This window comes from Balearica regulorum, chromosome 22 (genome assembly GCF_011004875.1).
Source record: "Balearica regulorum gibbericeps isolate bBalReg1 chromosome 22, bBalReg1.pri, whole genome shotgun sequence".
In the NCBI taxonomy this organism is placed as follows: Eukaryota; Metazoa; Chordata; class Aves; order Gruiformes; family Gruidae; genus Balearica; species Balearica regulorum.
The window spans coordinates 3,504,799-3,532,391 of NC_046205.1; the positions used below are offsets into that span (position 1 = coordinate 3,504,799).

The window sequence follows — 27,593 nt, forward strand, 5'->3', positions numbered from 1 at the left end:
CGGGGAGCAGCTCCCCGGCGCGGCGGGTCCCGGTGCTGGGCATGGGGCGCTGAGCCGGGTCCCTCCGGCACCCACGGGGCGCTCCCCGGGCACTTCCCGGTGCGCTCCCTGCGCGCCCCCCGCCCCGGTGCGCGTCCCCGGCGCTGCCCGCACCATGCCCGAGCAGCTCAGCGTGGCCGAGTTCTTGGCCGTGACCGGCGAGGACCTCAGCTCCCCGGCCGCCGCCTTCGCCTCCAAGATGCAGAAGTGCCGGGGGGCGGTGGGGGCTCTGGAGGAGGTGAGCGGGGTTGGGGGTACCGGGGGGGGGGGGGTGTGTGTCGGGCTGCGCTCCCCGCCTGGGAACACCCCCCCGCACCGGGGCAGCCCCTGGCACCCATGGGTGCTGGTCCAGTGCCCGCCCCGGGAGGAGGAGGAGGAGGGGGGGGGGGCACCTCCCTTCCTTGGGCTTCTATTTATTGGGGGTCCCCCCCCTTCGCGCCGAGCCCCCCGGGAGGAGGCTGGGTGGTCACCCTGCGTGGGTGCGTTGGAGCCCTGGGGCCAGGGTGGCCGTTTGCATCCTCCGAGCAGCCCCAGCACGTGGGGGTTTTTTGGGGGCCAAGGCCTGCAGAAACGGGCAAAACTCTCCTTTAAAGGAAACTTTAAAGGTTTTGTCTCCAGCTCCAGGTGCCACCCGGGGCCGGGACATCTCCCCGGGGCCGGGCAGAGCATCGGCCGCTATGGAGCTGCCACGCCGGAGCCAGCCCTGATGTGATGTGGTGTCCCTGGAGGGGGGGGTCCCCCCTGTGATTAAAGCCAGGGGAGTATTTTTAACCTCCCCCCTGAAATCCCCGGCAGTGTTTGCGAGAAGGGCGGTGGTGGCGGGGTGCCTTCGTCCCCCCTCCTTTCTCCCGCCTGGAATAAAGGCAGTTTCCAGCTGGTCCCGTGGCTTTTGCCAACTCCTCTTAGCGAAGGAATGGCTTTGAAGGAGAGCCAGGGCTGGCGGGGAACGCGGGGCCCCAGGTGCCGGGGCTGCCGGGATCCCCGGGGGCAGCGGGATGGGCGTCCCCCAGCTAGAAATCTGGGGACACGCTGTGGAGCATCCCGGTCCCCGCCAGCATGTGCTGGCCGCTGTCGTGGATCTTCCTCTCAGCCTGGAAAGGGGAGGCAGCTCCAGGCAGGAGGAAGCAGCAGGAATTTCGTTTGGCTGCTCGGAGAGGCTGCGGTCGAGGGGGAAGGGGACGGCGGGGAGAGGCGTCCCCCGGGAATGGCAGGGGTCTCTGTGAAGTTTGCTTAGGAAAGCTCCAGCGAGCGTGGCTGAGAGCTGGGAGTCGTGACCACCCTCCTGCGTGCCGTGGGGCTGAGCCCGGCCATCCCGCCAGCGGCTGCAGGGAACCCTCGTGGGGGGCCAGACCGTTGCCAGGCCTTCGGCATTCCCGTGCTCCAGCGTGAGGGGAAGAGGGAAATCCAACCAAACGAGCCCCAGCCCCACGCCACCCTCTGAGCCTTGCTGGGGTGATAGCATCAGGCGAGGGAAATAAACAGTGGGGGCTTTGGGGAGGGCTGGGGACCGGGAGAGACCCTCTGCGACCAAACCGAGCCTTGGTCTTCCCCGTCACCACCCCAGATCCCAGCCGGTGGCTTGGTGAGCAGGAGGGAGCGAGGGTTCCCGGTCTTGCTCCAGCAGCTGCTGGGTGGGAAGGGGTGACCGTGTCCCCCCAGGTCCCCAAGACTGGGCACTGCTGCTTTTGAGGCACGGCCGCATCCATCTGTCTGGGAGGCGGTCCTGAATCGGGGGGGACAGGAGTGATGGGGGTGAGCGGGGCGAAGGCTGGAGGCTGGTGTTCACCATCGAGGAAACACACTGGTGTTGGCCGGAGCTGCTCCGTGCCTCAGTTTCCCTCCTGGGATTAAAAAGGGCTCTCCCTTCCCAGGGGGCTCGTGTGACTTTGGGGTCCTTGGGGCTGCTGCGGAGTCTCTGGAGCAGGCTGGAAGGTTGGATCCAGCCCTTGGTGGTTGGGATTGGGTGCTCTGCCTGTGTCACGCGGGACTGGGCACCTCTGGGCCGGGGCAGGGTGACATGGCAGAAGCCCCTGGCATGTTTGGTGGCAGAGCTGGCAGCAGGGCTCCCAGCTCACCCCATCCCCGTGTAAATAATACCGCGTCCCTGCCACGTGCTGCCCTTTGCACCCATGGCAGCGCCGCATCCTGCTCCCGGCCCGGCAGCGTCGCCACTCTGGCCCCTGGTACCCACGGCGGCTCCTTCGCCAGGCGGCACGAGCCGGCGGTGGGGGGAAGGCAGAAGAATGGCCCCCATTGAGCGTCCTGCTGGGGCCGGGGGGGTGGGGGTGGCGGTAGCTGCTCGGGGTCCCCAGGCTGCGAGCCCGGGTGGCTGCGGTGCCGGTGCAGATCCATCCCTTCCTCCATCTCCACGGGGAATCCCTGGTGCTCCCGTCCCCGCTGTGCCGAGGTCCTGTGCCTCCTCCAGCCAGGAGTCCTTGTCCCTGAGCTGGGTCGGGGGGGGGGTGATGGGTGCTGTGGGGGGCTCCAGCCATCGCTGTCCCCTGCTCCAGAGGGCTGTCCCATGCAGCCAAGCCCCATGTCTCTGGCAGCTGGCCTGGTACATTGGGGAGCAGCTTCTTCCCCTGCTTGCACGGTGCCTTGACGCATCTGGAGTGTATCATGCTGCCTCGATTTCCCCTTCCCCAGGCTACGCCAGGTTTATGAGCCTGAGACATCCAGGCGTTCAGCCCTGGCATTCTCCCCCGAGGTAGGGGATGCCTCTGCCCCAGCCTGTGGCTCCGGAGAGCCGGGGGCACCCGGATTTGGTGCAGGGAGTGGGCACGGGGGGGCTTTGGGGCACCCCAACATCCTCCCCGTTGTAGAAGCGTTGCAAGACCCCTCCAGGCAGGAGGGTTTGGCTCCCACCTTGGCCCGGATCCCCTCCCAGCCGGCTCATCCTGGCCAAAGCTTGTCCACAGCATCCCGTCCAACGAGGAGGGCCTCGGAGAGCGGCGCCGAAGCCAGGCTGACCCCACTGTCGGGAAATCGGCCTTGACATCAGCCTGAAAACCTTCGGCAGGAGCGCGAGCGAGCGAGAGAGAGCCTCTTTATTGTAATTCCTCCGCGGTTTCATCCCTCGCCCTTCTTGCCGTTCACGCCCTCTAAATATTTCCAGCCTGTTATCATGCCTCTGGTACCTGCAGCCAAGCCGCTCTTAACCCTTTCCTGATGGCTAGGGCCGGTGCGTGTTTGGCTACGATGCTCTGCAGGCAGCACCGTGGGTGGGTTGGCGTTGGGTTGACGTTGGGGTTGAGTTTGCCCAGGTGCTTGGTGGGGAGAAATGGGGTCCGCCTGGGTGGGAGGGATGGAGTAAGGTTGGGGGGGACCAGGCTGGGGATAGGGAGTGCTCTAAGTCAGTGCAGGATGCAGCTGGGGGGGGCTGCGGGGGGGGGGGGGGGTCCACGGTGCTGGGGGCCACGGCCAAGACCCTGCACGAGCTTGGGGGGGGCTGTGGAAAGCTGCATCCCCGGTTGTGGGATTTCGGTGATTTAGGTGCCTGCTGGGCATCGGTGGGAGGTGGGTCCTGTTTTTGGCTCTGCCGTAGACCTCTGCGGGGAGCTGGGCACCCTCGCAGGTCTGTCCTGCCATGCCTGGCCCCGAGCTGCGGGGATGCACGCTGGGGTGGCGGGAACGGGCTGGTTTATTCGTGCTCCGTGATGCTTCACCCCCTCCTTGGTTGAAACAGCCCCTGTGAGAGCTAGGGAGGCATTTTCCATGGTTACTGGAAGCTGCTCAGACCCAAAGAGGCGCTGGGCATGCTGGCCGAGCCTCTCACGCCCTGCTACCGTCTTGCTCGAACCCGCCCCTCCGGGGGCAGCCAAAGCCCTGCCTGGCAGCAAAAGTCACGGGGACCGCAGGCCCGGCAGGGGACCGGCTGGACGCTGCGGCTCCGGTGTCCCCGGGATGCCTCCGACTCCTCTCCCAGCCCCGGGAGCTTGGCCGCTGCCCCGCACATCTGCATGGCAGAGCAGCCGCCTTTCCAAGGGCCAGCTGGGCCGGGGGGAGCGGCGGCTGCGTTTGGCAGGGTTAACGAGCTGGGTTTGTTTTCTTTCTTTGCTTTCGCAGAGCCTGGATGGGGACCAAGCCGTACTCCAGAGGATCAGGAAATATGTGAAAGCCATTCACGTCTCCGGGCTCAGTGAGTTGTGCTTTGAGAGCTGATGGGAATCCCTGGGCTGGTGGGGTCTGTGATGGTCCTGTCCTCCACCGATGCTGGTCACATCTGTCCATGGGGTGACGCAGCTGGACACTTGGGTGGCCATGGGTGCTGGCCAGCCAGCCTGGCAACATGATAGGGTGCCCAAAACTGGCTTAAAAAAGGGTAAAAAGAGACATCAAGAACCTGAGGGAGGTTGTTTAGGGCACACCGCTGCTGTCCTGCAGCAGGATCAGCCCAGCTCTGCGATGGAGAGATGGGTGATGGGTGCTGATGGGACCTCGTGATGTGGCCATCTCCCAGGGACAGGGTGCTGCAGGGCCACCCCGTGTCCCTCACCGGCGTCTCCCCACACAGCCCACGTGGAGAACGAGGAGCAGTACAGCGAAGCTCTGGAGAACTTTGGCAACAACCACCTCTCCCAGAACAACCACGAGCTCTCCACCGGCTTCCTCAACCTGGCCGTCTTCACCCGTGAGGTCACCGCGCTCTTCAAGAACCTGGTGAGCTGCCCCGCGTTCCCCCGGCACGCTGCCGAGATCGGGGGAGGCTTTAACTGCCCCGGGGGGAGGGAGGACCATGAGGTTCACGGTGTCTCCAGTGCAGCCTCAGGCTGTTCTCTGCATCTGACTGTTGCCAAGCTGGGGAAAATCTCCAGGATCCATCTGGATTTGGAAAAAACCACGCGGTGCCACCCCCCTCCTCCCAATTTAGCTGCCCTCCACCATGGCCGGCAATCCCCAGCTCCCATCCCTGCCTTGGGGACACACTCCTGGTGCTCCCAGACCATCCCATACTCCCGTTGCTGGATTTACAGCTCATTCCCAACTCCGCCGGGGATGCCGACGTTGGGACTCGATGGGCGGTTGGGGCTGCTATTTTCTTTTTTCCCTTTCTCGCTATTTTATATATATTTCTTTTTTTTCACATCAATTCCATCTCTGATCTCGCTTGCCAAGAAGTAAATCAAAGCCACGCCGAGCTGCGCAGTGGGGCCTTGGGGAGCCGCGGGAAGCAGGCAGGCAGGCAGAGGCAGCTGCGAGCCGAGCGGGCAGCACCTTCCCCACCACGGGAACGGCTCCGCTGGAGAAGCCGGTTCCTGGAGGGAGCTGGGTCCTTGCGTACGCAGCAGCGAAGCCCCTTTGGAATCCCTCTGCAAAGAGTGTTTGCGGCCCCTGGCTCTGCTTAAGGAGGAGATTTATTTCTGCTGCCCTTCCCCCAGCAAGAATTTCAGATTTCGGTGTCTTCCTCTCCCAGTTACCCCAGTCTGGGCCTCCTCGCTCCTCCCCTTCCCCGCTGTCCCAGCCTGGCTGAACCCCCGTGCTCTGGGGGGGCTCTACGGGAACCGTCCTGGCAGAGGAGTTGGACCGGTTCCGTCCCCCACCTCCCGCCCCGCGTGCTGCTGGCGTGGGAACAGCCGCTGCCGTGTTCCCCCTGCTCTCCCCGGAGCAGGGTTACGTGCTGGGACCCTCAGTGGGATCCGAAAAGCCACGTTTCCCCTCCTGGAGTGCCCCCTCGGGGCTGTTGGAAGGGGGGTGCCCCATCCCGCCTCGTTCGGGGCTGGTCCCATGCCCCGGAGCCGGGTTTCTCCCTGGGTGCTGCTGCGGACCAAAACCCTTGGGAGCCTTTAAAAGAAATCTGGGTGCAGCGGGGAGGTACCGCGTGGGTGCTGGAGCTGCTCTGGCAGCACTAAAATGGGGTGCTGCCCCATGGGGGGCACGGAGGGACGCCAGGACCGGAGCAGGCTCCTGTGTCCCCACCACGGACCCCTGCACGGTGCTGGTGGGGACGGCACTGGCCACATTGCTGTCCCCAAACCCCAGGAAAGGGGAACGTTTTGGGAAGCTCCTTTGACATCCAGGAGGGGGAGGAATTCTTTGCGTCACGGGGCCGCAGAGGGGCTGGTGGCATCGCCGGGTGCCGTGTGGGGACAGGGACAGGGTGGCGATGGCGGGGAACAGCTTTGGTTTTGGCAGTCGTGGCGCTGATGTGGTTTGTGGGAAGGGCCCCACGTCAGACATCTTGCAGCCAGCTCCGACAAGCCCCAGCCTGCCCGTGCCTGGATCCGGCCCTGCTTCCAGCCGCTTTAACCCTTCACGGGGCAGCGATGGGGCTGGGCCGGGGGTACACCCAGCGCTGGAAAGGACCTGGGGCTCTGGCTCCCCAACCTGCCCTGAGATGGGGACCCCCGTGGGGTAACCCCATCCCTACTCTTCGCAGGTACAGAACCTGAATAACATCGTCTCCTTCCCCCTGGACAGCCTGCTGAAGGGGCAGCTGAAGGACGGCCGCCTGGTGAGTCCCCTCCAGCACCGTCCCCGGGGCTGCAGGTCACCCGTTTGGGGACATATTGCAGCGAGACACCCTCCCCACCACCACCCCCGTTACGGACTCGGCTCATTCCTGTGGCCAGGAGAAGGAAGGAGCGAGTCCCCGCGGCTGGAAGGCAGCAGCGAGGGTTGGGAGTGATGGGAGCGAGGGGTGAAGCCCCGGTGGGGACATCCCTCATCCCCAGGGAGCAGGGCAGGGCGCAGTGATGCTGAGCAAAGCCCTCGGCTGCTTCGGTGCCACGGGGTGTTTCGCCTTCCCTGACAGCTGCCATCCCCTCTCTCCTTTTGCCGCAGGACTCCAAGAAGCAGATCGAAAAGGCCTGGAAGGATTACGAGACCAAAGTGTAAGGAACTTGCTGCCTCGGGCAAAAATCTGCCTAATCCCGCTCCGCACAAAGGTGTTTTGTCCCAGGGCCGCTGCCGGGCGCTGATCGGTGCTGGTTTGCCATCGGGTGGGCTCCGGTCCACCCTGTCCCAGCTGGATGGGCTGGAGATGATTCTCCCGATCCCATCCCCTCCGTAGCCGCCCCCCAGCACGGGACACCCCTCGGAGCAGGGCTGTCCCCAACCCACCGTCCTATCTCGCAGGGGGAAGATGGAGAAGGAGAAGGAGCGAGCCCGCTTGGCAGGAGTCATCCAGGCCGAGCCGTCCGCGGTGGAGGTGGCCGAGGACATGCAGAAGGAGCGGCGACTCTTCCAGCTCCACATGTGCGAGGTAGGGGCTGTGCTGGGGTGGGGGGGACGGGGACTCTTCGGCCCTGGGGGACACAGGGGACAGAGCTCAGAGCTGTGCGGGGATGTCGGAGCCTGTCCCTGTCCCCGCCGCCAAAGCAGCCCCCTGTGGGTGCTGTGCGGGACCCTTGGCTGTCCCCATCCCATCGCGTCCTAGCTTGGGGACCCCCCCCCATCCCCACCTTGGGGTCCTGCGGCTTCGAATGGCACCCGTGGGTCGCCCTGCAGTGACTCACCCGGGGGTTGCACCCACATCCTCCCAGCCGCACTCCTGCCCCTCTGCAAAGCTAGTTTGGGCCTTTGGGGCAAAAAGTGAGCTTTTTGGATAACATCCCTGACATTAAACTGCTCTTGGTTAAACCCCGAGGTTAAACTGCTCTTGGTTTTGGTTTAGGGGGGCTCATGAGTGGCTCCAGATCCCCGATAATCCTGGGGGTCCACGCTCAGGAGGTGAGATGGGAATAGGTGAAGGATGGAGACCCGATGTCAGACCCCCCCTAGCGAGGGGGGGGACCCACGTGTCTTCGCTCCAGACACCCCATAAACCTCTCGAGAGTGACACAGAGCAGGGAACAGATCCCCAGTGGGTTGTCCCAGGGGTCTCCCGTGTCCCCAAGAGCCAGGTAGCAGCACTGGAACCCCACGCAGCCCCATGTCCCCCCTTCTCCTGCAAAGGGCAGGGTGTTGCGGGGAGGAGGCCGCGCCTGCCGCAGTGGGGCCAGGGCTGGGTACGGGGCCGAGGAGCTGGGCCGGGGCCAGATGAGTCACAGCCTTGAATAGCACCACTGTGAAATAAAGAACAGCGCATGGAAACGCGGGAGCCACAGCCCGGCCGGGGAGGGGCCGCTGCCGACAACCCTGCAAAGAGCGACTGCGTGCGAGCGGGCGCACGTGCGGGTGTGCGCCGGCGTGCACGAGAGCTGGTACTTTCCTGGGGAGCCTGCTTGGAAATGAGGGGACAGGTCTTCTGGGTGGATGGTATTTGCTGTTTCTTGGGGTGAGGGCACGATCTGATTTCTGGGGTGGTTGCGTCCCCCCCTCATCGTCGGCCATCTCACCGCCCCTGGGGGCTGCGGGGTGGATGGATGGTGCTGGGAGCGTCCCTCTGCTCGCGGCCCAGCGCTGGCCGGAGCTCTTCCCTGCCACCGTCCGCCCCCCGGGTGTGTGCGGCCGGGCTGGGAAGTCCCACGGCAGCCGGGCACGCGTGGCCTTTTCCAGCAGGGAATTTGTTTGGGGAGGGGCAATCGGTGCTGGGCACCCCGGGGCTCCGGGCTGGATGCTACGATGTTGGCTTTGCATCTCCAGCTTGCACGGAGCAATTTAACAACCCTCCCCAGCCCAGGTGACCCCCGGGAGGCTCCATCCCAGGGGCTCCATCCTGCTGTGGTGCTTTCCCACCATGGAAAACCCCTGGAGCTCAGGGTTGCCTCCCCCTCCCCTCAACTCCCGCTCAAAACCATCCTCCAGCAGCTGCACTGGCCTGGAGAGGAGCTCTCGGGGACGGGGGGTGGGAATCTCTCCCCCTCCCTTATTTTGCTCAGGGTGAGCAAGGCTCCGTGTGTTTTCTGCCTGCAGCTGATGGATGGGTTTGATGAATCACGCTGAAATTCTCCATCCCATGGAATGCCTCCGCGAGGACTTCAGACCTCCGGGGCTGATGTGCCGCAGGCGGTCGCTGCTTGAAATCTGATTTTTTTGGGAGCAAAGGGGTCATATCGTAAAAAACATTTGAGCTTTTTTTTTTTTTTTTTTTTTTTCTTTGCGAGCTGCCTTGGGTTTTGGTTATTTATTAACTCCAGAAGTAATGAGCAGCAGGAGGAGCATGCTTGGCTGGAAACCCTGGGGGCCTGCCTCAGTCCTTGAACTTTTCAGGGCTTGGAGGCCTTCCAGAGCCAGGTTTTCTGAGGGTGGTCCCCAGCGAGCTGCCTTCAAATCCGACATCGTGACTCGACTTCTTGAAACCCAGCCAGTGTTTTAACCCTCCTCCCCGGGCCGGGAAGGGAGGCGAGGGCTGGGCAGGGTCTTGCGCTTTCCTCTGGGATATTTTCAGCTGGTCCTCATCTCCATCACCTAACCAAGTGTCTTCTCCTCCTCCTCCAGTACCTGCTGAAAGCCAGCGAGTCTCAGATGAAGCAGGGACCAGATTTCCTGCAGAGCCTCATCAAGTTTTTCCACGCTCAGCACAAGTAGGTCCCGCCTGGATCGGGCGGGGGGGGGGGGGGGCTCATCCCTGGGGTCGGTTGTTATCCCTGGGAGGTCTCACGAGGGTTTGGGGACACTGCCTCCCATCCCACCTCCATAAAGCTGTTGGTGAAGATGCTGGGCAGAGCTCATCGCTCTCTGGTTGCTCCCAAGGAGTTGAAACGTGCTTTGTTGGCTTGAGGAGCTGTAAACGTGTCTGTGGGGGCTGGGGGAAGGGGGTTGGCTGGGGATATATCCGATGATTTGGTTTCTGGATAGATTTCCAGGGATGAGTTCAGCTGAGTGGCTCCGCTGTTAGCCGTGGGGCTCGTAACGAGGGCGTTTGGAGCAAGGATTAACATCCCCTCGCCTTTCCCGTTGCTCCATGAGGCTGGAGTAGCAGCATGTGGGTGTCGTGTCATCTCCTCCAGCTCTTGAGTGAGGAAACTGAGGCAGGGAGGGGACAGTTGCGTTGGCCAAGAGCATGCCCTCGACTGGGGCTGTGACCCAAAGACCCCCAGGATCTGGCCTCCAGGGAGATGAGCTTGAATTGAACAAGATACCACTCCTGCATCCCAAACACCCCAAATATTTGAGGTATCCAGACCCCATGGGCTGGGCTTGGCCTTTGGTGGGGTCTCTCCAGGCCCCACTAGCAGGGGAACCTCAAAGCAAGAGCAGCTTCCCGGGGGGGTTGCTATGGTCTCCTGCACGTTTTCTCTTAAAAAACCCCTCTTTTTTCCTCCATCCTCCCCATCTGCATCTTAATCACATTAAATAAATGCCCAGTTTCTTCCAAGACGGCTGGAAGGCTGCCCAGAACCTCTACCCCTTCATTGAGAAGCTCGCTGTGTCCCTCCATGCGGTAAGTCCCCCAGCCTGCCATCCAACACCACTCAGATGTGTCCCCTGAGATGCCACCGCCCCCGCCTGTTCCAGCCCCTGAGAACGCCCACATTCAGCGCAGCAGTGAGGGCAGCTGCCTCCCTTTCCAGCTCCACCAAGCGCAAGAGGAGGAGGTGAAGCAGCTCACGCAGACCCGTGATTCCCTCCGTAGCATCCTGCAGCTGGAGAACAAGGAGGTGAGACCCCGGGATGGGCAGGGGGGAGATGGGAAGGAGGGTTGGGAGGGTGCTGGGTGCTAAGGAGGGGTGAGTACCCCGAGGTTAGCTTGGGGATGGGGAGCAGCAGAGAAAGGGGAGCTGAGGACCAAAGGGGACATCCATGGGGGCAGAGCAGGGGACCTGGGAGATGCTTGGAGGCTGGGAGGGGACGGGGGTCTCTGGCATCCTGATGGACACTGCACCCACATAAGGATGAGTTCACTTGGGGGCAGCACCCACCTCTGCACCTCTCACTTTGCTTTTTAAATGCTTCCCCCCCCCGCCCCCTCCCCGGTGAGCTCAGGAAAACCTGAGCAGGAAGAACTCTGGCAGCGGCTACAGCATCCACCAGCACCAAGGGAACAAGCAGTATGGGACGGAGAAGTCAGGATTTCTGTACAAGAAGAGCGACGGGTGAGGATGAGTGTTATTTGCCCACCTGGCTTCATCCTGGTCTTGCTGTGGGCTGGGAGAGCATCATGCTGATGGGAGGCCCCAGAGCTGGGACATCCCGAGGTGGAACTGTTTGGTTGAGGTTTTTGGTCACTTTGGGTTCCGTTGGTCCCATCTGGTCTTAAGCATTCATCAAGAGAACGGGACTTTTCCCCAGGCTGGAGGAGGCCTGAGAGCTGGTGGTCGGGGGTTGGTGGGTCTCCAACTGCAGCTGGGGAAGGAGGAGGTTTGGAGGTGGTGCAGGGGACCTTCCCCTGTGATGGTTTGGCCCATTCCTTATGTGACGGCCCCCAGCAGGCTCTGATGCCTCAGATGGTTCTCCTGTGATGCTCTCCTGGGCAGCTGGCTGGGCACAGTGGCTGGTGCTGTGTGAGTGTAGTGTCCTTGGATGTGGGTCTGCAGGAACAGCCACCCAGTGCCGGGTTCACCCTGAAGAGCTGTGTGCTGTGCAGCTGATGGGAGGGGAAGAAATTCCTTGTTTCTTGGGCATGGAGGGAGAAAGGATCCTGGTGGGATCATCTGGGGTGAAAAATAAAGTCCTCAGAGCCCTAAAGAGAAGGCTTCACCTTCTCAGTGGACCTCTGGGTGATGGGCACCAGGTTTTGAGCAGGTGGTTATGCGCTTTGCTGAACTGGGGCTAGCAGATCTTTGATGCTGATGGCCAGCATGGCCTGTGGCCAGCCTTCTCAGCGAGACATTTTGTGCTCTGCGAGCTACCGGAAGCACAACCCCACGTCCAGAAAGCCATCAGGCCTCTGCCGAGGTCTGCCACGGGTGTTTTGGGAGCCGGATGTATGTGGGTGATCAGGGCTGTGCAGCACATCCTCACTCCTCCTCTTCTTCCTCCTCAGGATCCGCAAAGTCTGGCAGAAGAGGAAGTGTGGCGTGAAGTACGGCTGCCTGACCATCTCCCACAGCACGGTGAGGAGCAGCGGGTGCCCCGAAATGTTGGTGTCTGTTGGATTTCAGGTTTAGTTTTGCCCAAACTGGATGCAAATCTCCCTGGCTTAAACTTTACTACGAGCTGGGACTGGACGTACAAAATGGGGTCGCCTATGTTTGATAGGTCTCCATGGGAGGGGCCGGTGGGTTGGGCTGGGGCAGCGAGATGAGTCTTGAGGTTCCAGACAAGGCCAACGGGGTTGGGAGGGGCGTGCTGCCCCCTGGTGGTGGAGGCCACAAACTGCAGCAGGGACAGAGGATGCAGCTTGGGGACGTCTCTGAGCCCTCTTTTCCTGTACAGGGTCCCTCTTCTCCTGCGAAGGGTCGAGAGGGTCCCACTCGCCTGGTTATCCCAAGAGGGACCATCTAGAAATGGTGGTTGTCCCACTGGAGTTGCCACCGGAGGTACGCGCTTGGAGAAGGACGTCCCACCCCTTCCCAGTCCTTTAACCTGTCTCTGTCCTCACGACCTGCAGATAAACCGCCCCCCCGTCAAGCTGAACCTCCTCACCTGCCAAGTGCGGCCCCACGCTGAGGAGAAGAAATGCTTCGACTTGGTGACGCGTGAGTGCCCGGAGTGGGATGCCATAGCTGGGGTGGGTGTGTTTGACCGGGAGGTGGCCGAGCTGCGGATGGGAACTCCCTTTTTGGAGGAGAGCATCCTGGCCCTCCACCAGCCCTGCCACAGCACCTGGTCACCCTTTGCCCTTTTAATCCGGCCTTGGGCATCTCCCCGGCTGCCTTTACAGAGGAAGAACCGACCTCTCCAAGGAGATCTAGCAAGCTCAAGACAAAAAGACAGGGCTCGGGTGATGGAAGAGCAACGTGCAATTATTTAATTTTAGTTTAAAGCAGCCCCTTTGGAGTAGTTTCAGCTCCTTCATGCTGTCCCGGACATCCCTGAATCCCCCCTCTCACCTTCTCCCCGCTCTCCCCATTCCTGCAGACAACAGGACGTATCACTTCCAAGCGGAGGATGAGCAGGAGTGCGTTGTGTAAGTGCCGCAGCCCGTCCCCACTCCTTGCGGTGTCAGATCCTGCTCTGCCTTCCCCATCCTCCTCCTCCTCCTCCTGACGGGACTCCCTCCCGCCCAGGTGGGTCTCGGTGCTGCAGAACAGCAAGGACGAAGCCCTGAGCAACGCCTTCAAGGGGGACCCCAACGGCAGCGGGGCAGCAGCGGGCGGCGGGGCGGACGGCGGCGTGCAGGAGCTCACCAAGCTGGTCATCAGCGAGGTGAAGAACATGCCGGGAAACAAGCAGTGTTGTGACTGCGGGGCCCCGGGTAGGTTGGGGCTCGGGGTGTCCCCCCTGCCCCGGGTGTGGGTCGGGTACCCGGGGGGAGTCGGAGCATCCCGCGGGGCTGGGTGGTGATGCTGAGCCCCGCATCGCTCCCCGCTCCACAGACCCCACGTGGCTCTCCACCAACCTGGGTATCCTGACGTGCATCGAGTGCTCCGGCATCCATCGGGAGCTGGGCGTGCATTACTCCCGCATCCAGTCCCTCACCCTGGATGTGCTCAGCACCTCCGAGCTGCTGGTAAGCCGCTCCCTGAGCCCAGCGATCTCTTGCCCACTGGGAATCACCTGCAGCTCCCAAACCTCCTGGGATGCAGAGTTCATCCCACCTCCTCCATCCCATCTGTGCCCAGTTTCCTCCGGTGCTCACAAACTTGCCTCAGTTTCCCCAGCGGCCCCTGGTGTGGTGGTCCGGGTGAGCGGGGGGGGGGGGGGGGTGCTCTGCAAAGCCGCTTGCTAAGGCAGGGGGGTGCTAGCAGCCCCCCAGGACCTGCTCCCTCTTAAACCAGACTTCTCCTGCTGTGAGAGTTCATCATCCCTGGGGGAGATGCTGCTCTGGGAAGGTCCTGGGTGGATCCAGTGGATTCCTTCCCTCTGCCTCTGGGATGGGGATGGGGATCTGGCTGGGGCAGGGTGAGCACGGCCAGGAGGGCTTGTCTCCCCCCGTGCCTCTCTCGCCGCAGCTGGCCGTCAGCGTCGGGAACGCTCGCTTCAACGAGATCATGGAGGCCACGCTGCCCGCACAGGAAACCCCCAAGCCCTCGGCCGGCAGCGATATGTGAGTTGGCCACTGGCCGGGGGGCTCGGGGTGGGCTGGGAGGAGGAGGAGGAGGAGCGCATGGCACGTGGTCTGTCCTTGTCCCCGTGCTGCTGCCCATCGGCTCCGAGAAAGCCGGGGATGGGAGGCGGGAGGGATCCTGGTGTCATTGCCTGGATTTTGGTGGGGGTCTGCACCTTTTTTGGAGGGTTCCCCCTCATCCCAAGGCTTCAGGAGGAGGCAGGAGCCCAGGGTGCCCCTGGCTGTGGTGGGGATGGGGAGGGTCAGGTCTCTGTGCCCATCCACGCCGATGCCACGCCGCCCTGCCCGCAGGGCCGCCCGCAAGGAGTACATCGTGGCCAAGTACATGGAGCGGCGCTACGTGCAGAAAAGCGGCCGCGACGACCCCCACCGCCTCTGGGAAGCCATTCGCAGCCGTGACCTCCTGGCCCTGCTCCAGGCCTTCGCCGAGGGGCACGATCTGGCCAAGCCTCTGGCCAGCCCCGAGGGCCAGGTGAGCCCCGTTCCACCGCGGCCGCCCCCCCTCCCTCTGCCTGGCAGCGTCAATGGATTTTCCCCTCTGGCTGCCTATGCTCAGGGTTTTCCTGGCCTCTGGGTGGAGACGTGCCCTTGGGACGATGAGCATCCTCGGGTCCAGCTCTCTTCTCCCCTCCATCTTGGGGGAGATGAAGTATCCTTGGCTCAGCTCTCCTCTCCCCTCCATCTCATGGCAGGACCCAGGCGAGCTGGCGCTGCACATGGCCGTGCGCCACGCCGACAGATCGTCCCTTCCTCTGGTGGACTTCATCATCCAGAACGGGTGCGTCCCCAGGTGCTCGTGGTGTCCCCTGGCTGCTCCCCTGCGGGATGAGCGTGCTTGAGCAGGGGGACCGATGCTTGTGTGCTCCTGAGCCTTGAACTTCTTGCCGGTGACCCTACGCAGGGGGATGTTGGACCGGGTGACGCAGGACGGGAACACGGCTTTGCACTACGGCGCGCTCTACAACCAGCCCAACTGCCTCAAGCTGCTCCTGAAGGGCAAAGCCGCCTTCACCATGGGTATGGGGCTGGGATGGGAGGTTTTGGGGCTCTCCGGTGGGAGCGAAGCGGCAAGGCTCTAACCTGGATCCGGCCCCTTTCGTCCCTCGCGCAGTGAATGCGGCGGGCGAGACGGCTTTGGACGTGGCGAGGAGACTCAAGCACACCGAGTGTGAAGAGCTGGTAGGTGGGATGGAGGAGATGCTCAGGCTGGGGAGAGGGGGCTAAGGCGCCGGTGGGGGGCTGGCAAGGAGGCGGGGGGGCTGCCGGGACCTGTTCCCCCCATGCTGAGACCCCCCTGACCTGCCCCATCCGGCAGCTGGAGCAGGCGCAGGCGGGGAAGCTCTCCCTGCAGATCCACGTCGACTATGACTGGGAGCCCCCCCAGGAGTTCCCCTACGACAGCGAGGACGAGCTGGAGGAGAAGGTACCCGTGACACGGCGGCGGGAGGGACCCCACATCCCCAGCGAAGGGGCTGGGGGGGGTGCAGACCCTGCGGGGGGGGCTGGCGGTGGCAGGGCAGCCCTGGAGCCGGGTGTCTACCCCCAGGTGAGCCCCCTCCAGCGCTCCTTCAAGGGCATGTCACCGCTGGCCGCCGGCCCCCCACCCGCCTGCCCCCAGACCCGCTGGAGCTGCATGGGGATGGACATCACCAACAAGACCTACGAGAGCATCCTGGTGCCCTCGCGCCCCGTGCCCCGCCGGGCCCACAGCGAGGAGATCCCCCCACCGCTGCCCCTCAAAAACCCCACACGGGGCGGCTCCCGCCCCAAACCCGGCCACAGCCCCACCGGTGAGTCGAGTGGGGGAGTCACCCGTGGTGGGGCTGTCACCTGTGCTGGGGCTGTCCCTTCACCCAGACATCAGGTGTATTGTCCCCATCACGTGTCCCCTCCCAGAGCGCCCTGAGCTTCCCCGGCAGGCGTCGGATCCGCACTTCCCCGGGCCGGCAGAGGCTCCGGCACCGCGCAGCCTCCCCTCCACCGGCAGCGTGGGCACCCTGGATGGCACCGCCAGCCCCCCGGCCCCCGGCACCCGCAGCCCCACTGAGAGCCGGCGGGCAGCGTACTGGGAGACCCGCTCGGAGATGGAGAGCAGCAGCACCCGGCGGGGGCCGGACCTGAGCCCCCCACCTGGGCAGCCCCCACCGGGCAGCACGGCCCCCGACATCCCCCCCGTCAAGTTCAGGTAGGGATCCCCCCTCCAGCCTGGGGGTGCACTGGGTGTGCGGGGGTCACTGCGTGGTGCTGGCGCGTTGGCTTCAACCTCTGCTGGGTCCCCCCCAGGTATGGGGAACCCCAAATTGTCCCTGGGGGGGTGTGGAGCAAAGGGATCGCCACCCTGACGTGGAGTCCCCAAGAGAGTTGATGCTGGCCCTGGGCCACAGGAGGTGATGGGTTGTTCCTAGAGAAGGTGACACAGATTATTTGGGGGTGACACCAAGACTGGGACACCCTGCAAGTTATCAAATATATTTTTTCCCTCTTTTTGGAAATTGCGGTTGAGGGAGGATGGGTGCTAGGGCCCTTCTCCATCAGCATCCAGGGGGCTGTGGGTGAGACCCCGGTCTCTTGGGTCCCATTGGGGAGCCCTGACCCCACTGAGAGGGGGACAGGGGGGAAGGCACCAGCAGAAGGGGGGTCACACTGTCCCCGCTGTCCCTGGCAGCTCGGAGAGCACCCGCTCATACCGGCGCATCAGCGGCGTGGTGGGCAAAGCGGGGTCGGCCATGTCTCCCCAGAGCCCCGGTGGCCCCGAGGACCCTGCTCTGAGCAAGGTGCCGCCCATGCCCATGCCCAGGAGATTCGCTCCGGTAGGTGCCATGATTCGGGGGGGTCTCAGAGGGGCTGCGCTGGGTGGGTGGGGTCACCCTCTGCATCCCCCAGCATCCCAGCTCCCCCTATCCTGGGATTGCAGATGGAGGGATCAGGGGCGTCACATCCCTGCGCCCCACCTTGGGGGTGGCCTTGGGGACATCTGTCACCCCCTCATCCACCCCTTTGCAGGCCAAGGGGAGGCAGAAGCGGGTGAAGGCAGTGGCTGACTGCAAGGGGGACAAAGCGCGGGAGCTGACCTTCTCCAAGGGAGAGGTGATCGTGGTGACGCGGGAGGAGGACGAGCAGAGCTGGGTGAGTGTCAGCGGGGCATGGATGGATGCTGGGCTCCCAACCCTGGCCCCGGTTCCCCCCAGTTCTCTTCTGGAGGTGGCTGAGTGTTCATGGGGGGCACGGACGGGTGCCTCCTGCCCCATCTGTGTGTGGAGGAGGGCTGGGGGGGGCTCCCGCTGACGTGTCACCGTGGCTTTGCCTCTCAAAATCCCTCTGGGAATTGGGATATCAGTCCCAAAGCTTCTCCCCTGCCTGTGATGGGACTCCCACCCCCTTAACGCCCCCCCCTCTGCACCCCTAGGTCGGCTTCATTGAGGGCGATGGCTCCCGCACCGGCGTCTTCCCAGCCAGTTTCGTCCACCTCTTGCAAGACTGACTGGGCAGTGGTGGCCCTTCTTGTCCCTGTCCCCTCGGCCGGGACCCGAGGCAGCTCCCCACTGGCCGGCAAGGGCTCGGGTGCAGCCCCAGCCCCGGGGTCTTGGCAGAGCTGGGCCATAAGGGACACGTGCCCGTGCTGGGGACTCTGGCTTGGGACCACCCAGCCCAGCTGGACACTTCTCTCCAAGGGGGCTCAGGGACCCCCCCATTAGGAAGACCATCCATGGATGGTGGCTGCGGGGAGCTGAAGGGCTGCCCCTCACCCTGCGGGTAGGGCAGAGAACGGACACGCTCGTTGCATTAGTGGGCTGAGGTTTCTGTGCTCCTCCCCAGTGTCCCCAGCTCCCGCTGCTCTCCCATCCCTCTGGTGGGCTCTGCCCGTCCCCAGGGCTTTCTTCTCCCCTGGCCGCAAGGACTTGGGGATGGGGGAGCTGCACTCGGTGTCCCCCACCCTCCTCTGCTGGGGAGCCATGGACGTCCCTCCCCGGCCTGGGGGGAGCGGGGCTGGGGAGCATCCGTGTACCCCCGGCCACCTTCCCTACCCCAACTGTGAAGCCCTTGGGAGGGGCAGGGAACAGCAAAGGGCTTTTATTGACCTTGGCTGGGGGGGCTGGAGGGTCTCTGCCCCCCACCCCCCCCCCCAGGCTCTGGGAGCTGGTGGGCCTTGGGGGGGGGTGTGTGCTTCAAAGCTTCCCCAAAACTGGTAGGGAAATGCCATTCCCTGATTTGGGGGAGTGGGGGGGGGGGGGGTTCAGGTGCCACCGCAGAGCCCCTGTCCCATGTCCCATGTCCCTTGCCTGGGGTGGGTGCTGGATCACCGCCCCAGCCCTGGGCGTCTCTCTGAGGGGATTTTGCAGCTTTTTCTGGGACCAATGTGCCGGTGTCCCTCAGGAGCCACCTGCCTCTGTGCCTCTCCCAAATTTACCCTCTCCCCTTTCTTGTTTGTGTGTCAAATGTTTCATCTCAAAAAAGTTGTCTTGTTTGGTTTTTTTTTTTAATGTTTTCTGTCTCTGATTTCTAATAAAGCTGTTGTTTTTGTAAGCACCTGGGTGCATGTTGGGGCGTGCAGTCCCCATCCCGGGTGACTGCGGTGCTGTGTCCTGGAGTCTCCCCGTCACCAGGGTCTCCATAACCTGCTGGTGCCCACCCTGGACCTTGGGGTGTCGCATGGGGGGAATGCTGTTTCGGGGGGGCTGTGTGCATGGGATGGTGCACCAGCTGGGGTTTTGGGCAGCCAGACTGCTGTCAAGCCCAGACCCCCCCATATGGGTTGGGCTGGGGCACGGGCGGATGCTGGGATGGATCCAACCCGGTGCAGAGCGGGGTGCTCGCCCTACGGCCACCCCTGTGGGGTGGTGGACAAGCGAGGGTGACATGCTTGCTGTCACCCACCCACCCCCCCCCGTCTGTGCCAATCAAGCCTGGGGATGGCATCCCCCCCTGCGGTGCACCCTGCTGCTGCCCGTCCGACCGATGCTTGGGGGGGCTCCTGGCACCCACCACAGGCTGGCACGCCATGCACCGGGTGCTCCCGGGGGTGGGTGGGGGGGTCAGCAGAGCAAATGCTGGTGCAGGCTTAGCGCCCGCTGGGCTGAAAAGGTCGCGGGAGGTGTTGGGGTGTCATTTGTCACGGCAGTGTGTTCCCCCAGGGAGCTCGCTGCAGCAGGACCCCGGGTTTGGAAGGAGCAACCCCCCGGGCCTGCGGAGCTCGCACCACGCTCCGTCGCGCTGGCACCCGTCGGGAAACCGCAGCTGAGCTGTCCTGGTGGCAAAGCCACGTCCCAGGCCCTCTCCTTGCCAAGGCCGGGCTCCAGCCCCATGGGCCGGCAGCCGCTCTGGCCCCCCGGCACCCCCGGGTTCCCCTCCGGTGGGCACGGGCGCGTGTCCCGGTGCACCCCGCCGTGCGCCTCCCCCCCAGCTCCTGCAATCGTGGCCCTGCCCGGTGCTCTCAGCTATATTTAGCCCTCCCCCGTGCTATTTCGCCTGCCTGGCAGGAGTTTATAACTGGCCGGGACAGCCCCACCTCCTTTCTGCTTTCTCTCCCTTCCCTTCCCTTCCCTTTCTTTTCCCCATTTTTTTCCCCCTCTCTCTGCTCCCTTCCAGCCCGGCCGCCGCTTTGCACCAGGCTGCCCTCCCACCCCTGCCCGACACCCCCCCCCCCAAAACTGGCAGCGCCCAGCTCTGCCTGCTCCTGCCTTGGGTTTGCTCCACCGGCCACCGAAGCCCGGCGAGCGACCAGCTGCCGGCATGGGGCCCGCTGAGGAGCTGGTCCGGATTGCCAAGAAATTGGATAAGATGGTGGCCAGAAAAAGCACGGTAAGGCGACTGAGGCCCTCGGGGCGGGTGCACACACGTGTGCATATTTACATACGTGTGCATATTTACAGGCATGTGCATGCGTGTTTGGACATTGCAGCGTGGCTCAGGGGAGGGGAGGGCGGGGGGGTTTACTTTGCACCCCCCCCCGATTGCTCATGGTTCCAGAGGGGCTGAGTGGGTCCAGGGAGTGCTGAGTACCCACAGGTGCCACCAGCACCCCGGTGTGCTGCCTGCGCTGCCCCAGCCCAGCCTTGTGACGTCAGAGCACCCAGGGGTATTTTAATTTGCCTCCAATTTGGGGCTCTCTGACACCCCATCGCTTCTGGCTGTTGGGATCCGGGGGCAAGGGGCGGAGGGGTGTCTGTCCCAAGGGTGGCAGCTCCAGACACCCCTTGGCAGCGCAGGACCACGGGCAAACGTGGGTGACAGGTGCTTGGCCACCAGCCCGGCCACCAACACCCGATCGGGGCTGGTGCCCTGGGCTCAGCCCTGTGCAAGGGAAAACTCCCCGGGGGGTGGGGGGGTGGCTGGTGGGCATGACCCCCCCCCCCCCCCCAACCCCAGACCCAGACCCAGACCTGCCTGTTGCACAAGTGCGTGCAAGCGTGCAAAGGGAGGGGAGGGGGCTGAGTGACAGTTCCCAGGTGGCTTTGGTGATGGCGTGCCGAGGGGGAGCCAGGATCTGGCCCTGCCACCCTTTGCTCCAGGTGAGGATCCATCCGGGGATCCTGGCAATCCGGTTACGCGTGAGCGAGTGGAGTTGAGCCCGGCCCTTAAAGTTAATATTTGACCATTTCTGCTGGCCTTTGCCCCAACAAGGTGCAGGCTCCTGGGGGGGGGCACGGGCAGTGCTGCTCTCCCCCCTCCCAGATCCGGTGGCTTTTTGGAATGCCAACACTTGGAACTGAATCAGACCCCACGGGAGACACAGGGGCTCTGCTCCCCGCCGGGAATTACCCCGGGGTCAAGGGACTGATCCTGCCCAGCCCTGCTGCTCCAACACCCCCGTGCCTGCGCTTTGGGGAGGGGGACAGAGTCAGGGTCCGGCTGTGGCACAGGGATGTCCCCTGTGCCCATCGTACTGGGGAGGGCCTGATCCAGCCCCTCGTGATGGGGTGGGGGTTCAGCCCGGGCCGGGGCTGTGTGCCCTGTGGGGGGGATACCTGTGAGCTGGCATCTGCTACTGGGGCTCTAAAAATACCATGGAGGAGGAGGAGGGCTCCATGCCGGCGCTATGTTTAGCCCTGCAGCCGCTGTGCACCCAGGGTTGGGCTGAAACCCCACGGATGCATGTCCCACAGACCCCCGCACCCCTGCGTGGGGACACACGGGTGTCCCCCAGCCATCCCCAGCTCCGGACAGCCCGGGATTTCCTTACGGAGGAGTTTTCCTGAGCTTTAAGGGAAAAAGCTTCCCAGCTGGAGACATGACTCCATGCTGGGGTGATCCTGCAGGATTTGGGTTTTGGAGTTTTTCTATGAGTGCATCACTGCGGAGGGTCAGACATTCCCTGGGGACCAGCCCAGGGTTTTGTGTCCCCTTTGTGCCCTGCCTGGTGCTGGTGAGAGGAAAGGGGGGATGCAGGCTGCCTCGGCGTGCCCCCTCCTCCGTTTCTCTCTGGCTCCTCAGGGGTCTCTGTGGTCTCTCCCTGCTCTAGGAAGGGGCACTGGACCTGCTCAAGTCCCTCACCGGCTACACCATGACCATCCAGCTGCTCCAGGTGAGGGGGTCTGGGTAGGGGACAGCAGTTGCTGGTGGGGTGGCTCGTCCTGTCCCCAGCTGGCACATCCCTAAGGACACATCCCTGCCGTGCGTCCCCAGACCACGCGGATCGGGGTGGCCGTCAACTCGGTGCGGAAACACTGCTCGGACGAAGAGGTGGTGTCCTCGGCCAAAATCCTCATCAAGAACTGGAAGCGGCTGCTGGGTGAGCGATGTCAGGGAGAGGCAGGAACCCTCCCCAAGCCCCCAACCCTCCCAGGGCTGTCCTGGCACCCCAAACCCCTGATGGTCTCTGGGGGGGGCAGGGTGGGATCAGTCCTGAGCTGGGACCTGGAGGCTCCCATGCATCGCAGCCACCGTAACCCTGTCCTGCCAGGCCATGTGCAAACTTGATGGGTTTTCCAAGGGCTCGTTTTTGCTCTGGGATGGAGTGGTGTAAATCAGTGTGTGACTCCCCCTCCAAGGGCTAAGCACACACCCCCCCCAGCCATCTGCCTACCCTGGGATGCAGCTCCCCAGGTGCCTTGTGCTGGTTTGGGCCATGCCTGTGACACCCAAACCCTTCCCCCAGAGTCCTCCGCCACCCCAAAGAAGGAGAAGGATGTGGATGGGAAGAAGGAGAAGGACACTGATGGGGAGAAGGAGAAGAAGGAGAAGGGGCTGGATTTTCCCAGCTGCCCCAATGAAGGGGTGAAGCACCCCAAGAGCCCGGCCGAGAAGCACAGGGAGAAGCACAAGGAGAGGTGGGGGCTCCTGCCTGCTGTCGGGGGGCACCAACCGTGTGGCCAAGGCATCGGTGGGGCTGATGGGCAACCACCCTCTGCTCGCTCCTTTGGAGTTTGGTTTATCCATCTCTGCCTGTCCACGGGTGCCGGCAGCACTGCCGGAGAACCAAGGGGCAGCTGCCTGCAGCTGGGGCAGCACCAGCTTTCAGAGCAGGAAAGGAGAAATGGCTTTTATTTTTTTTTTTATTCCCTTCTTGAGAGCTATTTATTCCCTGAGCGAGGGCTGTTTGGATGGTGCTCATCTGACCCTGCCCTGCTCTATCTCTCTTTCTCTCCCTAGGAAGCCCAGCAAGTCTGGTTCTCATGCCACCACCCCCCGGGGCCACTCTGCCGACTCCAACCCCGAGAGGTACCTGCCGAAGGATGTGCCGATCCTTGTGCCGGGCTCTACCAGGCACTGCCAGCCTAGGGGAGGCTTTGCTGGCAGCCTGGGGGCTGGGGGGGGCTTGGGGGTGGCTTGGTCAGGGATGGGGTGTGCAGATGGGCAGGTGGGATCCAGCTCGTTAGATCACAGCAGGGGATGCTGGGACCAGGCTCACTGAGAGCATCTCTCCCTTCCTTTGGGCTTCTGCGGCGAAGAGAGTCCAGCAACGGCCGGAGCCCCACTGCCTCCTTGAAGAAGTCACATCCAGATGGCAAGGAGAGGTGGGTGCCTGGACTGGATGGGGATGGGAGAGGTCAGATCCCAGCCCCCCACCTGGTCCCTATTGCCATCCTCTGACATGGGGCTCATCCTGCCAGGAGAGACTCTGCTGACTCAAGGACCTCTACCACCTCAGCCATCTCCTCCTCTTCCTCCCCGCAGAAGAGACCATCAGGGGACAGGTAAGGGGTGGGGGGGCATCCCCAGGCAGCCTGGGGATGCTTTGGGGGAGCTATCACCTTTGGGGATGCTCCGACCTCCTTTGGGGATGCTCTGACCACGGGACCCACCTCTGGGGTGGGTAGAGATGTCTGGGAGCCCTCATCCTGCCGTGGGCACTGGGACATTCCCCATGAGGAGCAAATCCTCCTCCGGGGAGATTCCTGTTGGCTTCCGAGTGCTCTCATTGATGTCCTGGTGCCTGAGGTCCTGCCACTGGTCCCTGCCCCCTGTCCTACCTGCTCTGTTTCTGGTGTCATCCCCACTGTCCCCCCCACGCCCCCCCGTGCCACCCCCAGGAGATCCTCTGTGGGCACCAGCCCCTCGCCAGCTCCCACCGGCTCCCGGAGAAACTCCAGTGACAACAAGGAGGAAAGGTAGGCAAGACCCACCCCACTGCCATGGGACCCCTGCCAGGTCCCCTGGGGCTGTGCCGGGACCCTGGACCCTGCCTGTCCTCCCCGTGTGCCCCTGCAGAGCCAACAGCAGCAAGGCCAAACCGGAGACTCCACGGACCCCCACCAGCCCCCACTTCTCACCCAGCCCCTGCTTTCTGGCCCCCTGCTATCTCACGGGGGATTCGGTGCGGGACAAGTGCATTGAGATGCTGACGGCCGCCCTCCGCATGGGCGGTGAGTGGGTCTGGGGGGTGCTGGGTCTGGGGGGTGCAGGAGCCGGGGGGGGCTGCAGCAGCTGGCTGCGCTGGGCAAGCAGGCAGCTTTAAGCCCTGGTTTCATCGCACATGGCAAAACAGGGAGGAAAGAAGCCTCCAAACCTGCATTGAGCTGTGGAGTGACAGCGTTGCCCCAGCCAAGTCCTCCCCCGTGGGTTATTCAAAGGGACAGCAGGTAACCCATCACCTCTTCCCTAAGCTACTGGCCCAAACTGGACTGTTTCTCCTATGGGATAGCCCCAAGAGAAGCAAGCCTACAATAACAAGCGAGGTGCTGCGTCCTGGGGCACCCACAGCCCTGCGACAGCAAACTCACCCCGGACTGGCAAATAAACTGCAGCTGTAGCGCACAGCTCAGTGTTCAGCCCGAACATGAAAGCCAAGGGGGCTGGTAGGATCTCCGATAAGGGCTTGGATATGGGGATGGGGTCTTTGTAAGGTTCAAGATGAGTAAAAATAATTTTTTTAGAGATGGGGAGCCCGGCACGAGTTGAGGGGGAGAGGTGAGATTTTTTTAGGGGGGGAGTTTACTCGTGCATGGGGAGGCCTGGCTGGTTTCATCCTGAAAGTCACCTCTTGGCCTCTGCTCTTTAGACGACTACAAGGAGTTTGGTGTCAACTGCGAGAAGATGGCATCGGAGATTGAAGATCATATCCTTTGGGGGGGCTGGGAGTCCCCAGGCTCCATCTGCTGGGGGGGGACACACGGACTCAAGAGTGGTGGTGGGGACAGGACGGAAGGTGACGGGCTCTGCTGTCCCCGTTGCCAGCAGAGGGAGCCCAGACCCCGGTTAGATGCTGATGCGGAGCAGAGCATCCCCTGGGCACCTGCCTCAGCACAGGAGTCTGTGTGTGTCCCCCCCCCGCCCCTCTGCTCAGGGACCTGCCTTCATCCCTGGGGAAATAAAACCCAACCCCAGCCACGTCTCTTTTCTGAGCCTGCTGTCTCTTGCCAGCCCCGGTCCCTCGCAGCGCCTGGGCTGTGCCATGCTGGCAGGGATGGACCCACCTCCGTTCACCCCCAGCTCAAGGCTTGGGGGTCTCCTGGCAGCACCCCGAGGCCGGGACCAGCCCCCAGATGTTTTCTCCTCCTGAGTACGCTTTGATTTTTGGTGCATGCCGAACTGTGGCAGTGTGCCTGGGGCTTCACGGGACCCCAAAGCTGCCACCCCATCCATGCAGGCAGCTGTGGCTTTTCGGGCAGCCTGGGAGGAGGAGAGCAGGCTGAGTCCTCTGCACCGTCAACTCACATCCCAGTACAGAGCTTGGTGACTGTCCCTGTGCCCCGACAGCCTTTGGGTGTCACAGCAGGGAAATGCAAAGGTGTTTTCCTCCCCACATCCATCCCAAGCTGTGCTTTATCCTACTGAGCCCAAGGAGGAGGAGATCCCCTGTATGTGGTGCCCCAGGAAGGAAAGCCCTGTTGAGATCGGCCACCTCCACGTACATGTGGGCACTGGCCCTGGTGGCAATCAGCATCATTTTGCCCAGAGCAGCAGCAGGAGCCCACAGGGCTGGCATCTCCCTGCCTTGATCCCTTGATTCCTTGACGGACCCCCCACATATCTTCCAGGAGCTGAAGAGCACAGACATGAAGTATCGCAACCGGGTGCGGAGCAGGATCAGCAACCTGAAGGACCCCAAGAACCCCAGCCTGCGGAGGAATGTGCTGTGCGGGGCCATCCTGCCCAGCCTCATCGCCCGCATGACTGCCGAGGTGGGGAGCAGCGTGGGGGGCGTGGGGCTGGCTCTTGTGGCCCACGTCCATGTTACCTCTGGGGGTGAGTGAGACCTCCCAAAGCCTCTGTTCCTGTTGCCCAAGAGCTGGCTGGGTCTCAGCTTGGTGGTGTCCGCACTGGGCTTGTCCCAGCATCTCCCTGTCCCACCCTGGTGCTGGCGGGGGCACAGGGAGCATCAGGCCATGGGTGCATAAGCATGGGGGTGGCAGCCAAAAAGATCTGGGGCACCGCCTGGTCCCCCCAGAGCCCTGTAACTCCCCAGCCCATCACAGAGCTTGGTGCAGGATGTCACACTGGCAGGAGTCAGGCTTGAGGGTTCCCATTCCTCCTACTCAACCAGGGTCCCCAAATCAGGCTCCTGGGAGCCCAGGTCCCACCGTGGGGAGCCAGGTCCCTGCAAGCAGCAGTTTTGGTTTAAGGATGGTGTGATTTTTTTTTTCATCTGGATGGGCCTGAGCCCTCCAGCAAGCACAGAGAGCAGGATCAGTCCTGGTCCTGGAGAGGATGGGGAGGGTGCTGGACCATGGTGGGTTGCACCTTGTGCCAGCTTGGCTGTGAGCCCCTGGGCAGAGCCGCAGCAGCGCTGACCCTGCTGGGCTGGTGCCGGTGGCAGGAGATGGCCAGCGACGAGCTGAAGGAGCTGAGGAATGCCATGACCCAGGAGGCCATCCGGGAGCACCAGATGGCCAAGACAGGTGGCACTGTCACTGACCTCTTCCAGTGTGGCAAGTGCAAGAAGAAGAATTGCACGTACAACCAGGTCAGCCCTGCAAAGCCCCTGGGGCTCCCTCCCATCCCCAGCGAACCCCAACTGGGGGAACGCCAGAGGGGTCTCCACTCACCCGGCCGCCCGTTCCATCCTAGGTGCAGACACGCAGCGCTGATGAGCCCATGACGACATTTGTGCTGTGCAATGAATGCGGGAACCGCTGGAAGGTCTGTGCCCAGCCAGGGGGGCTCTGAGTGCCCCAGCCCTTTCCTGGCCCTGGGGTAGGTGGCAGAGCCCCCCAAAATGGTGCCGAGGGCTGGGTGAGGGCTCACTGCCTGCCCCTGGCTCTGCTTCTCCTGCAGTTTTGCTGACGGTGCCTGGCGATGGGGCTGGAGGGGACGCGGTGCGAGATGGGATGCTGTGACAGCCACATCGGGCAGCTGAGGTGGGGAGGGAGGGTGATGGGGCAGCACCAGTCCCCACATCCCCGCTCCCTGTTTCCTTGCACCGGGTTCCCTTGAACATCCCAGGAAACTGGGCTCTGGCCACAGGCGGGTTTGCTTGGGAAGACCTGGGTGAATTCGAGCGGTTCCTCCTTGTAAATACCTGCCCTTTGCTTGGGGGTGCGCTGGCAGCCCACTGGGAACAGACGCAGCTGTGGAAAGGGACACTGGTCTGACCCGGGCAGCTTGCCTTTCCCTGGGGGAAACCTGGACTTGGATGATTTGGGGGCAGGAGGGACATTGTCCCGTGGATGTGGGGCTGTGCCACTGTCCCGGGGGTGGGAAAGAGCCAGGTTTTACCCCCAAATACCTTCTTCTCCACCTAAGTGCAGCAGTGGGAGGACACGGAAGGATGCAGGGTGGTTGTAGGGTGTCCGGATGCTGGAGGGATGCCACCGTGTCCCTCCGCTCTGCGACACATGGACCTGTCTGGAAGGAACTGTGTCCCCAGGAAAGGAGAAGGGATGGGGGGCAGAGGAGTGGGGGAAAACCCTCCAGCTAGAGCAATAAAGATGTGAACTGTCTCTGCGTCACAGACTGCTTTCTGAAGAGGGGTTGGGACCTGTGCCTCGGTTCGCACCCCTCTGGCTCGAGCCTTGCAGTCCTCCAAGAGCCCCCGGCCAGCTCTGGCACGTGTCTTGAATTCACCAGCCCCCCAGCTTGGGATGTAGTGGTAGCTTGATGCCCATCCATCACCTGCCTGGTGATTAAATACCTTTAATTAAGGCTGGAGTGGCTCCCTGGCTGGGGCTGGATGTTGAAGGCT

The 27,593-nt window shown here is 63.2% G+C and overlaps 2 protein-coding genes across 4 annotated transcripts; both read left to right on the forward strand.

Annotated features, from left to right (window-relative positions):
• ASAP3 (ArfGAP with SH3 domain, ankyrin repeat and PH domain 3) lies at positions 1–18,556 on the forward strand. 3 transcript variants are annotated; one of them, XM_075773816.1, is made up of 26 exons: positions 1–277; positions 4,105–4,177; positions 4,553–4,698; positions 6,416–6,490; positions 6,820–6,869; positions 7,114–7,240; positions 9,358–9,443; positions 10,228–10,303; positions 10,401–10,520; positions 10,846–10,955; positions 11,846–11,915; positions 12,413–12,500; positions 12,883–12,931; positions 13,032–13,219; positions 13,341–13,474; positions 13,917–14,011; positions 14,324–14,504; positions 14,725–14,810; positions 14,934–15,049; positions 15,144–15,211; positions 15,348–15,455; positions 15,579–15,822; positions 15,929–16,217; positions 16,698–16,842; positions 17,036–17,158; positions 17,439–18,556. In XM_075773816.1, the coding sequence occupies exons 1-26, from the start codon at positions 155–157 to the stop codon at positions 17,511–17,513; spliced, it is 3,045 nt and encodes a 1,014-aa protein (XP_075629931.1). In that variant the 5' UTR covers positions 1–154; the 3' UTR covers positions 17,514–18,556. The 3 variants fall into 3 exon arrangements, with proteins under 3 accessions (XP_075629931.1, XP_075629933.1, XP_075629934.1); XM_075773818.1 differs by having other exon boundaries at positions 10,434–10,520; XM_075773819.1 differs by lacking the exon at positions 17,439–18,556 and having other exon boundaries at positions 16,771–16,842.
• A 722-nt stretch (positions 18,557–19,278) lies between these two features.
• Positions 19,279–27,351, forward strand: TCEA3 (transcription elongation factor A3). The gene is made up of 14 exons (XM_075773916.1): positions 19,279–19,831; positions 21,492–21,554; positions 21,656–21,761; positions 22,128–22,299; positions 22,622–22,690; positions 22,921–22,986; positions 23,083–23,166; positions 23,503–23,580; positions 23,681–23,835; positions 24,471–24,526; positions 25,438–25,593; positions 26,229–26,375; positions 26,480–26,551; positions 26,687–27,351. The coding sequence occupies exons 1-14, from the start codon at positions 19,763–19,765 to the stop codon at positions 26,693–26,695; spliced, it is 1,302 nt and encodes a 433-aa protein (XP_075630031.1). The 5' UTR covers positions 19,279–19,762; the 3' UTR covers positions 26,696–27,351.
• The last annotated feature ends 242 nt before the right edge of the window (positions 27,352–27,593 follow it).